The 13052-nt window shown below is 33.6% G+C and overlaps 2 protein-coding genes across 27 annotated transcripts in view; both read right to left on the reverse strand.

Annotated features, from left to right (window-relative positions):
* Nucleotides 1-13052, reverse strand: part of LOC141378159 (uncharacterized) — a 416515-nt gene that overhangs the window by 314920 nt on the left and 88543 nt on the right. The window lies entirely within an intron of this gene.
* triob (trio Rho guanine nucleotide exchange factor b) overlaps nucleotides 1-13052 on the reverse strand; it is a 252209-nt gene that overhangs the window by 109037 nt on the left and 130120 nt on the right. For 25 of the 26 annotated variants that reach the window (XR_012391967.1, XR_012391966.1, XR_012391965.1 and 22 more), the window contains 2 exons: nucleotides 9731-9900; nucleotides 8882-9056 (listed from right to left, as the gene is read on the reverse strand). Coding sequence is in view for 13 of the 26 variants with exons in the window: in XM_073925797.1 (XP_073781898.1) it covers nucleotides 8882-9056; nucleotides 9731-9900 (345 nt within the window). In the remaining 13 variants the exon portion in view is untranslated. Of the gene's footprint in view, nucleotides 1-1493; nucleotides 2562-8881; nucleotides 9057-9730; nucleotides 9901-13052 lie in introns of those variants that run through there. The other variant, XR_012391971.1, reaches the window with a different exon arrangement.

Here is a 13052-nt window from a genome sequence, read left to right on the forward strand (position 1 = left end):
ATTGGGTAAAATTGCAAATTTTTACTCTCATTCAATGTGTTTTGGTCATTGTCAATGCACTGTAATAAAATTTTATAATTTGATCCGTGCGATAACACCATTGTGATCAGCATTGGCTGTTCTATAAAGCCTTATTAAAAAGCTGTGCATAGAATGTTTACTTTAGTATATCTCATCAGCAGCAGCTAAAAATAAATTCAATTGACGAAGAACTAGAGAAAGAGGTGTGTGGTGCTTGCAGAGCAGATATGTGCTGGAGCAGTGGTCCCCAATCCTTGGGCCACAAAAAGTCATTTTGTTTCCGTTTTATTTATAATCTGAGCCTAAACGATTATTTATTTTTAAAAAATGTTTTATTTTGACCGTAAATGACCGTATTCTCTTGTTACATTTTGGTTACTTGAGTGCCAAAAATTAACCCATAGGCTAGCAAAATGAGTAAGAACTGCAGCACGACGCGCTTGTGTATTCCAGGCGTCCCCAGATGAAAACATCTTAACTTTTCGGAATGCTTTCGAACTGGTTTAAAATATCAATTTACATTTAAAAACATTATTTTTGTCATTAATCGCAATTATATAGTGAGATTATAGTCTGCACAAGGAGTCTGACAGTCAGTCAGTCGACAGCCAGTGCTCGCCACAGAAATCTGATCTGATCATCATCCAGTCTGTCTGGAATGACATGAAGAATCAGAACAAACTGACACAAACTTTGGCAAGATCTTGAAGATGCTTCAAAGCTACAGTACTGTTTAAAGTTTTAGGCACTTGAGTAAAAATGCTGTAAAATAAGAATGCTTTCAAAAATAGTGCATAAATACATTTTATTAATCAATTAACCTATATTTACTAAATCAAATCAACATTTGGTATTTTTTTAAATACACCACTTTTTACAAGTTCCTTACTTACTGGCAGCAGTTCACCAATTTACGCCACATTACATTAAAAATTCTGTATTTACAAGTACAGCACCATTTATCTAGCTATATACAGTATGTATTTACAGTATTGTATCTATTTACTGTAAAATATACAGAAGTTTTCCCAATGAAACTTTAAAATAGAGTACTTCCTTACTGCCCATAATGTATAAATACTTTTTATTTATCAATTAACTTATATTAACCCACCTGTTGTGTTCACATTTTGCCCCTTACTTTAGTATTCCCGGTCAAAATTGACCGGCCTGTTTTAACTGCTCTTATATTAGCACAAAAATCATTTTTCTCCACCAAATTTTTAATCAACATTCTATAGCTTTGAACAATGTCTTTAAGTAGTGTTTAACATGAATTCACAGAATTGGACATGAAAAAAATGCAATGAAAATAGGCGCTGAAAATATATTACAAAATGAACAACAGATGACAGAAATCAAAATATTTTGCTTCATTACTAATAGACAGCTCGCTAAAATAACTATCACAGGGGCTGACCAAAGAAATTGAAATTTTATCCATCTGAATGATCAAGCAGCAAAGCACAAACAAAATGCTGTACTTTCCTGTGTTCTGAGTGATCGAATTTTCAGTCTTTCAATTGTACTGATATAGGGAATAGTGACTGAGGGTATATACGGTGAGCATGGACACAGAACTAGCACTAGTTATACTTTGGTCATTTTTGAGCGCGATAATAACGGTCTAATATAATATATAACGAGTGAGCGAGTGAGTGAGTGAGTGAGTGAGTGAGTGAGTGAGTGAAGGTGTGTGTGTGTTTTCTGTCTGATGAATAAATAAAGTCTGGATACCCATTCATATATGGGTTTACTTTTGACTGGGAACACCACAGGTGTAACAAGGTTGATTAATTCACTCAAATTTCAATGAAAGAGGTGATCATCACTTTTATATGTTCAAATGCACAGTGTGGAGAATATCATAAGGCCTTGATGCAATCAGATGTAAAACACAATATTCATGAGGGTTTAAGTTGTAAATCGGTCAGATTTGACCCGAACACAACAGGAAGGTTAAGTAAATCCAATCAACATTTGGTATGCATTTAACACTTAGTGTACTTGCCCATAGTTTTTCAGGTAGTTTTGCAGGTAGGTTAAAAATTTCACTCAACAGCACTTGGGAAATATTTGAAAAAGAATTCAAATTTCCACTGGAGGAGTTTGGCTTTAACTGCATTTACACTCACCGGCCCCTTTATTAGGTACACACATCAGAATGGGAAAGAAGTATAGAAAACTGTTAATTAACAGATAGTTTTTAAAGTGTACAGTACACTATCAAGATGATTCAAAGCACCCATATGAGCCCAAACTTTATTTGGTTGTTATCTGAAAATAACATACCTTAGAATTTCACAACTGACCAATCAGAATCAAGTATTCCAGGGACCCATGTAATAAAGTCACCATAAAAACAAATAATCCTATAGTCAAAAAGTTAAAAGCACTCACTATGCGCCGCTGTGTGTTTGAGAAATCCTCCTTCTCTAATAAACCTCAACATTTTCTCCCAGAACTTCTGACTGAAATCCTGATAAAGAGAGTTGATGACTGGAAAATAACCGCTTTCTTTAAAGACTAAATGTGTATTTGGATGTGTGGGAGCAGCGTTCGGGAAAAGACACGCCCACCGCTGTACCTTCTGGCACTCTCTTTGACTGACAGTCCTGGTCCGCCCTGCTCTGAGTAACAATATAAAGTGTGCCAATACCTCACATCTGATTTAAGGTTTACCTACAGTCATCATCCATACTAGAAGTTATAAACGAAATTCTTCTTTACTGTCTATGTTCAATTTTCATGTTGTGTAATCACCAATATTGACCTGCTCTATGTAAGGTCCTCTCTTATTTAGCAGATCCATTAGCATGCTATCAGTGGAACGTGACTACCTTCACAACATGATACTCCTTAATCTGTATTGGATTATGTTACAGAGAGCGATATCACTTTTACTACAAAAGCCAGTTCGTTTTTGTTTGTTCTTGCAGGCTCTGATTACTTCATATAAGGTTTCCTACAAACAAAACAATTCAAAACACAGCCAACAAAGGTCATTTGCAAAGGATGATGGGCTTTCTGCAGGTCATTATAATAGTGGCAAACGAAGCAGACGAAAGGGCGTCTCATTTTGAGGTCAACGTGAAGTCGGACATGTTTATGTATGTTACAGGGTTTTGCAAAGGTAGATTCATTCAGTTGAAGCAAAAGTAATTGGCCCTAATGTGAAGTTATTTTTCACATACGTATATACAGAGTGCTGTTCAATAGAGCCACAGAAATTGTCAGTGTTTCCTATAAAGTTTTTTTCTTCTGAAGAACATATATTTTCTTTTAGTTTGGCTAGTTTTAAATTTTTCAAAACAATTTTCAGATGAATATGACTAGCCTACTTAATGTATATATATATATATATATATATATATATATATATATATATATATATATATATATATATATATATATATATATATACACACACACACACACATACATACATACATATATATATATATATATATATATATATATATATATATATATATATATATATATATTAGTGCTGTCAATCGATAAAAAAACTAATAAATCACTTTTTTTGAAAATTTATCAGGAATAATCACGTTTAAAAGACTGAAACTTGTAATTTTGGCTATTCAAATGTAAAATTAATGTAAACGCAGGACAAAAACTATTTTAATTCAAAATATAATTGTTTTTTAGAATTTTTGTTTAACTTGTAACACAAATTTCTTCATGTAAACAACATAACCACAATAAACCATCAAGATCCTGGCTTGACAGCAATATTTGTTACAGAAATTAAAACACAGGCATGTTAATGCCATTTGAATTTCAAAACAATCAATACCAATAAAGAAAATAAATATAGATAAGAATAAAAAAATATATTTCCAAGTTGGATTCTAAGTAGACTGCCAAAATACAGGCATTTAAGGGGGAGACACGTCAAACTTGTTTTTTAACAAGTTAAATGTTTGAAATTAATAGCATGCGTTAATGCACAAATTTTTTCAGCACTAATATATATATATATATATATATATATATATTGGATAAAATAGAAAATTTGCCCTTGGATTCTTGTCCAATCGCACATAGAAAGTAAATCGCATGATACTGCCCAACATCAACACATGGATGCTTTATAAATGCAGCAAACCTTTTGGAAGCTTTAAAAATGTCCAAGATGATGTTCAAAATATTTACACACATTGAGGCTCAGACTTTTAATAGACTGGATGTCGCTGCTGAGAAAATAGATGTTGACTGTGTGACGACCCCAGTTTTCCAGTTTGGATGTGGCAGATCCTGATTGGGTGCCATGTTTGCTCCCCAATTGGTTCAAAGCATATAAAAGCGAGTGTGTGCTAGCTTCTGGAGGACGGTGTGGCTACTTGGCTGTCTTTGCGTCAAGACCGTCTGTTTATTTCGGCAACCTTATGGTTTTGTTTGGCATTATTTATATGTGTATTTAAAGTTTGTTATTTTCTTTATTTTCCCCTAGACATTTGTTTGTTTCTTGATTTGTTGTTATATTAGTTTTATATAATAAATAAGTTGCATATATAATCTTTAGTAATTTGAGCTTTTTTATGTTGCGACTCGAACGAGAGGGTTGTAACAACTGTAAAAAAAAAAAAAAAAAAAAGGATGTCGTCACTAAATGGAAAAAATAAAAATGGAAGGACCGAACGAAGGAAAAAAATTATTGATTAAAAATAAAAAAGGATTTTTTTCTGCAGTTCTTTGCACAACAACAAAAGAAATATAATAAGCATGAATAAATATTTGTCACACAGACAACTTTTCTGGTTGGTCAGTGGTTTGCTTTATTCGGTGCTGTATTTGTGATGCAGAGCACTTGGGATTGAGTCAAGTTAAGCTCGGATCTACAAATGAGACAAAAGCAATGTAAAATCAATGTAAAACTATGTGGTCGCAGTGTAGTTTTCTTATGCATTTGCTTTTAAAAAACACTATTGGTCAGGTTTAGGGAAGGGTTTAGGTCAGTGGTTCACTTTGTACAACAAGCCCTGGATTCCCGTGGACAGAAGTAGCATGTTTTTGTGAAATGCATAACAAAACATACCCTAACTATCATATTTCAGATTCACATAAATATATAGAGCGCCCTCTAGTGGATTTGTCATCGGAAATGTTCAACTAAATGTACCCGGAGCAATGTATTATATGTTTTGTTAAAATATAGACGGAGACACATATTTTCAATCAGTCTGTGCTGCATTTATCACAGTAAATCATCGTGGAGAGGACTGGAGAGGATCTGCAAAGAGGAATAGCAGAGGATCCTCTAATCCAGGGGTAAAAAAAAACTTGTCACATCTTTACAAAAAGACTCATGACTGAATAAGATCAAAAGACTTCTACTAAATACTGAGCAAAGGGTCTGAATACTTAGGACCATGTGATATTTCAGTTTTTCTTTTTTAACAAATCTGCAAAAATGTCAACAATTCTGTGTTTTTCTGTCATTATGGAGTGATGTGTGTACATTAATGAGGAAAAAATGAACAAATAAATTTAGCAAATGGCTGCAATATAAAAAAAGAGTGAAAAATTTAAGTAGGTCTGAGTATTTTACATACCCACTGTAACTGGCCATTAATGTATAGAAATAACCTATTTGGCATATAAAAGAAGCAATTGCTCATGTTAACCAGTCAAAATGTTAGCCCATGGTTGTATTACAAAACTTAACTAAGTTGTTTTCTGTTGACTTTAATAGCTTTTATGCAGAGCAGCCATGAGTGTGACATTGACTGGATGAAGCAGTCATTTCTCAAACACCCTTTTGACAAAAGCGTGAGTCATTTTCACACATCCAGAGACTCAACCCTCCGTGACTCACAGTGCAGGCTGTGAGAAGACGGCTTTATCTTTGCTCAAGGTTTCCACTCTGAATCTCTGAATTCAAAGGATTTTGTCGCTTTGCACTTTGTTCCTTTGACCAGATCAAAATGGATTAGAGTGTTAGAAGGGAACGCACATGGTATGGTCTCACCTTCTACCTCATAACTGATAACTTCAGACTCGCATAATTATGGTGTGTGATATGTTGGTTATCAACAACAAATATCTGAAAGCAAGAATACAATTTAAAAACAGATACTTTAGTATATCAAATACTGTAATGTGTTCATATAATCACAAATCGTCATTAGCATTATGTAGGCTTATAAGATGTACTGGCTATTTAAATTGATAAATATTACGTCAACAGTGATGGATCTATTTTTTTTCTGAAAACAAAAATCTCCTAAGCTAGCCATCAGCAACATGCAGTGTTTCTATTTTAAAAATGGTTTCTATTTTCTGTGATGTCGTGGCTGAACAACAGCATAAACTACAATGACAATGATCACTAGGTGCTGATTATGTGCTTTATTCAGTGTCAAATGCTATCAATGTGAGTTTGAATTTCATTTTACCTGACATTTATGGCTATATGTAGTTAGAACGGTGTAAGAATTGTCATCATAGCAAAGACAAAAGAAATAACAGGCTAATAATGGCTTTATACAGTTGAAGTCAGAATTATTAGCCCTCCTAAATTATTAGAACCCCTGTTCATTTTTTCCCCACTTTCTGTTTAACGGAGAGAAGATTTTTTCAACACATTTCTAAACATAATAGTTTTAATAACTCATTTCTAATAACTGATTTATTTTATCTTTGCCATGATGACAGTAAATAATATTTGACTAGAAATTTTTCAAGACACTTCTATACAGCTTAAAGTGACTTTTAAAGGCTTAACTTGGTTAATTAGGTTAGTTATGTATTATGATGGTTTGTTCTGTAGCCTATCGGGGAAAAAAAATAGCCTAAAGAGGATAATAATTTAGTCCTTAAAATTGTGCTCAAAAAATTAATAACTGCTTTTATTCAAGCCAAAATAAAACAAAAAAAACTTTCTCAAGAAGCAAAAATATTATCAGACATGCTGTAAAAATGTCATTGCTCTGTTAAATATCATTTGGGAAATATAAAAAAAAATTAAAATTAAAAATTTAATTAAAATAAAAATTTCCTATATATATATATATATATATATATATATATATATATATATATATATATATATATATATATATATATATATATAGCAATGTGGGAGAATTTCATTAATAAACCCATTAATGCAGCTCTACAGCTATGAAAAGAATTAAGACTACTTGAAAATTCTTCGTTTTCCTGTGGATTTATTAGTCATGGGTGTCAGTAAACTCTTAATATTTGTTTTGTTTCGTTTTACAAAATTGTTTAAAAATTTGAAATAGAAATATTGTCATTTAAAGCATTTTTTTTTTCAGATGATTCATTTGTTTTTGATTAAAAACCAGGGTACTCCGACAAAATACTGTAGGGATTTGTCAGCGTGAACAACTTTACAATGCTTATTTTGGAAGCGCACAGTGTTATTCTTTGGGTAAACAATGAATCAACTGAAGAAAATACAAATCTGACCATTGTCTTCAGCGTTATTATTCTTAAACACGGCACTCTTACCGTTAGTTTGCCATGAGGGAATGATGTGCTAAAAAAGAAAGCTCCATCCCCTACTCAATATTCCATTTCAGTAGGAAGTACATCAAAAAACTAAAATACAGTATATTAAATAAAGCCTCATCTCCTCTCAACATTTAGTAACAGTCTTGTCATTTCTCTCTCTAGAAAAGAAGTGAAGCAATCTATCTGGGGCTCTACTGATAAATACTATAAAATTCAGACCCCATTCTAAACATCTTGAATCCTTTGACCTCATTTCCTGATTGAGTTTATTAGGGTAAATTTCTCTTTATGTTGTTTTGTACCACTTTGTGAGTACTCTCTCCTAATTGTGTTTACCCTCTTTTTCTCACATATAAGAAGATAAACAAACAAAACACATTGTTTCATTATATACTTTAATATACAGTACATACAGTAGTTTTATTTATTTTTATTTCTAACAGTGATTTTGTATATTTCTTTGTTTATTTTCATTGCTTCCAAGGTGTTTATGAGTAGAGATAGATATCTAATGTTGTTTAATTCTAGATGGCAACTCTAATTGGTTACAAAGTTTGCTCTTTGTATTGGCCTTTGTTTTTTACATCACACCTGTCAGTCTAATAAAGCATATATTAAAATAATACCCTCAGCAAGTTAAAACATTAGTATTGTGTAGTCTAAAAATTAATATGAACTTTTGACACCTCATTACATTTTGGTATTTTATACAGAAAATAAAATCTCTTAAAATCGTTATTTCTATTTTAAATTAGGGCGGAATATCATCATTAGCACAGAATAGAAGCTAAAGTACATTTTTGCATAAACATGTAAATGTTTATCATATTATTGTTTCAACATTGCTTGAAATCCATATGGAAAGTTGGGTAACACTTTAGCTTAGGTCAGTGGTGTTTAAACTGGAGGAAGTTGGAGTTAACTATGCAGGACACCAGCCCTCCAGGACCGAGTTTGGACACCCCTGGCTTAAGTCATAAATCATGGTATTAACAGACCATTAACTAACCCTAATAGCTTAATAAACTAATAATTAGCTGTTTATTAGTTAGTAAGGAAGAAGTTGGGTTTAGGTTTTGGGTAGCATTAGGGATACAGAATAAGATCATACTTTATAACTACTAATGAACAGTTCATATCTTAATGATAAAAAGCCAGTAGTTAATAGCATGGACTGTGACCTAAACTAAAGTGTTAACTAAAGTTGATTAAATTGAATCTCTCAGATTGACGAGGGGCAGAGGATCTATATTGAACTATTTGTACTGAGTGCAAAAACTCACCGTTTACAACAAAATCAGTGGTTTGTGATTTGGGAATGACAACTGAGCCGTGTGGTGAAGTGTAGACTTACGTCAATCGCATCTCGTTCAAAGATCCTGAGCTGGAGGAAAAGTTCGAGTTTGATCTTGCGTTCCTGAAACAGCTCCTCCATCTGAGCCTGAGCCTCATCCAGCTGCTGCAGGACACTCTCGATGTGTGCCATCGAGCTGTTATGAGGAGTCTTATTGCTAGAGATTGCGGAGTCTCTGGAGTCACAGAAGAGGATACGAGAGAACAGATCAGAGATAACATCTACAGGAGTTGAAGTCTATTCTTTCTGTAGTTTAATTAGCTTCTGCAGGTCAGCGATTTGAGTGTGTGTTTTTAGGTTATAGTAGTTGCTGCAGCTCTAGGTTCTAAAATCTGTGAAAATATAAGCCAAGTATCATTGGTGGAAATCAACAACAAGTCTGATTTCATGCTATTTAATATTAAATCATCTGGTGACTGTCTGAAATGAGAATTGGAAAATGGTACACTGTACATAAAAAACTATACAGAAAATCTCTACATTTTTTAAAGTCATTTTTTGTCATTTCAAATTTTATTCAAAACTTAGTAAAATGAGTTTGACTTTCATTTTAGGTACTTTATCATTAAAGACAAATTACTGACATTTTAGTTTTTATACAGGGAAATTACAGTATTATTTATACAGTTTTTTTCTGTTATTTTAAATTATATTCAAAAGTCAGTTAAAATTACAAATAATATCTGTAAATTAACAGCTTGACTGTTATTTTATGTACTATATAATTAATGACAAATTACAGCAATTTTCCTGTTTTATACAATAAAATTGCTGTATTATTTACCATTGCTGTATTATTTTATTGCCATGACAATTAACTGACTGCCATTTTGTTCCAGTGGGCAGTACCTGAGCTGCTGTATGAGATCCTCCCCTTCTTTAATGACGTTGACGGTGACTTGCAGGGTGGTTTGCTGCTGTTGACCAAAGCGCTTGATCAGCTCCTGCACCGCCTCCACTGACTCGGCATAAACATCATCCAACAACTCCTTCTGAAGCTCCTCCAACCACGTCCACAGCTGCAGAGCAATGACATCATCATTAAATATTATAACCAAAAATAAGTGTACTTAAAGCTCATTTCTGGAGTGTGCTATGTAGAGGTATCTGTAGAAGTACAATACATCTACATGTTGTTATTCTAGTTAAATACGACCAAATAGGCCTATTTTTAGTACATAAAAGCATACTTTTAAGTGTATTATAAATTATACACATTAGGTGCACAGCTTGTCCACAATGATGATCAACTGTATTGCAAATGAACTCATGGGTATACTACTAGTTGTATACTTTTGGTAAATACTTTGGTTCTCTGGTGTTATACTGCAGGTATACTAAGCAGAATGTGCTAAATTAATTACTGCAGACACTCCCAAATCACATACTTATGCACTAATTTGCGCATTTAATTCATCAGTATAAATAGTTTAAGTAGTGTGTTCACACTGAAAAGTCTAAAAAAAAAAGTACACTTTAAACACCCTGATGATGCACGTATTTAACCGGTAAAATGAAGAGTGACACTTCAACCTCAGCTTTGCTCACGTAGCAGAAGGGCAGGAGCTATCAGGCGCTGATGTTGGATAACTTTATTTATTTTGGCTTGTGAAAGCAAAATTCTCCAACGGGAGTGATTATACCGCCTCTCGATGGTGAATGTGGTTATACTCATGGCAGGAATTGGTACTTTGGTCATTTATTTCACTAAAAAGGCAACCGTCAAACGTCATAGTGCATAGTGTATAGTGTGCCATTTGGGACGCAGCTAAAGTGCAATATGTAATTTGATCCAACCAATTATTCAGCATATCTTCACTTGGAAACAGTGTATTTTGGTATATATTTAATCATAATTTAATTGTAATGAGCTTAATAGTACCCTTTAATATCCCTAATGTGTTATATTGCAGGTATACTGAGCAAAAAAAGCGCTTAATTTGTTATTGGAGACTGAGTGCAGTTTGTAATTTGATCCAAGCAATTATTCTTACTTGGAAACAGTGTTGTGAGGCAGTGGTGCAGTAAGTAGTGCTGTCGCCTCACAGCAAGAAGGTTGCTGGTTCGAGCCTCGGCTGGGTCAGTTGGCGTTTCTGTCTGGAGTTTGCATGTTCTCCCTGCGTTCATGTGCGTTTCCTTCGGGTGCTCCGGTTTCCCCCACAAGTCCAAAGACATGTGGTACAAGTGAATTTGGTAGGCTAAATTGTCTGTAGTGTATAAGTGTGAATGAGTGTGTGTGGATGTTTTCCAGAGATGTGTTGCGGCTGGAAGGGCATCCGTTGCATAAAAACTGGATAAGTTGGTGGTTCATACCGCTGTGGCAACCCCGGATTAATAAAGGGACTAAGCCGAAGAGAAAACTAACGAATGAATTGATGATTTTCGAATTTTATAAATAGGGACATACGGTACTACTCAGCTTGCATACTGTTTTTAGCAAACTATATAGTATGGAAGACTTTTCTGTCAGTATACTTGCAGTGAGTGCAATATTAAGTATATTTAGGTACATTTCTGATAAGTACATAAATCTATTGAAAGTATACTAAAAACGACAAGATAGCAATATTAAACCTGAACTAGATTCTTAAAGTTTGAGAACAAACTTTGAGGCTGGCTTGTGAAAGCCTGACGGTAATAGTTTATTTAGTTTAAACAGTTTTTAAAAGTATGAAAAGATAGATAGATAGATAGATAGATAGATAGATAGATTAGCATGGTATTAGCATGATTCTAACGTGAATTAGCATGTTGTTAGCATGATTCTAGCGTGAATTAGCATGTTGTTAGCATGATTTTAGCACGAATTAGCATGTTGTTAGCATGAGTCTAGCATGAATTAGCATGTTGCTAGCATAATTATAGCATGAATTAACATGTTACTAGCAGGATTTTAGCATGAATTAGAATGTTGTTAGCATGATTTTAGCATGAATTAGCATGTTGTTAGCACAATTCTAGCATGAATTAGCATGTTACTAGCACGTTCTAGCATGAATTAGCATGTTACTAGCACGATTCTAGCATGAATTAACATGTTGTTAGCATGATTCTAGCATGAATTAGCATGTTATTAGCATGATTCTAGCATGAATTAGCATTTGACTAGCATGATTTTAGCATGAATTAGCATGTGACTAGCATGATTCTAGCATGAATTAGCATGTTGTTAGCATGATTCTAGCATGAATTAGCATGTTGTTAGCACGATTCTAGCATGTATTAGCATGTTACTAGCATGATTCTAACATGAATTAGCATGTTGTTAGCATGATTCTAGCATGAATAAGCATGTTACTAGCATGATTCTAGCATGAATTAGCATGTTGTTAGCACGATTCTAGCATGAATTAGCATGTTGTTAACATGATTCTAGCATGAATTAGCATGTCACTAGCATGATTCTAGCATGAATTAGCATGTTGTTAGCATGCTTCTAGCATGAATTAGCATGTTACTAGCATGATTCTAGCGTGAATTAGCATGTTGTTAGCATGATTCTAACAAGAATTGGCATGTTACTAGCATGATTCTAGCATGAATTAGCATGTTGTTAGCATGATTCTAGCATGAATTAGCATGTTGTTAGCATGATTCTAGCATGAATTAGCATTTGACTAACATGATTCTAGCATGAATTAGCATGTGACTAGCATGATTCTAGCATGAATTAGCATGTTGTTAGCATGATTTTAGCATGAATTAGCATGTTACTAGCATGATTCTACCATGAATTAGCATGTTGTTAGCATGCTTCTAGTATGAATTAGCATGTTACTAGGATGATTCTAGCATGAATTAGCATGTTGTTAGCATGCTTCTAGCATGAATTAGCATGTTACTAGCATGATTCTAGCATGAATTAGCATGTTGTTAGCATGATTCTAACAAGAATTGGCATGTTACTAGCATGATTCTAGCATGAATTAGCATGTTCTTAGCATGATTCTAGCATGAATTAGCATTTGACTAGCATGATTCTAGCATGAATTTAGTATGTGACTAGCATGATTCTAGCATGAATTAGCATGTTGTTAGCATGATTCTAGCATGAATTAGCATGTTGTTAGCATGATTCTAGCATGAATTAGCATGTTACTAGCATGATTCTAGCATGGATTAGCATGTTGTTAGCATGCTTCTAGCATGAATTAGCATGTTACTAGCATGA

This window comes from Danio rerio, chromosome 16, assembly GCF_049306965.1.
Source record: "Danio rerio strain Tuebingen ecotype United States chromosome 16, GRCz12tu, whole genome shotgun sequence".
In the NCBI taxonomy this organism is placed as follows: Eukaryota; Metazoa; Chordata; class Actinopteri; order Cypriniformes; family Danionidae; genus Danio; species Danio rerio.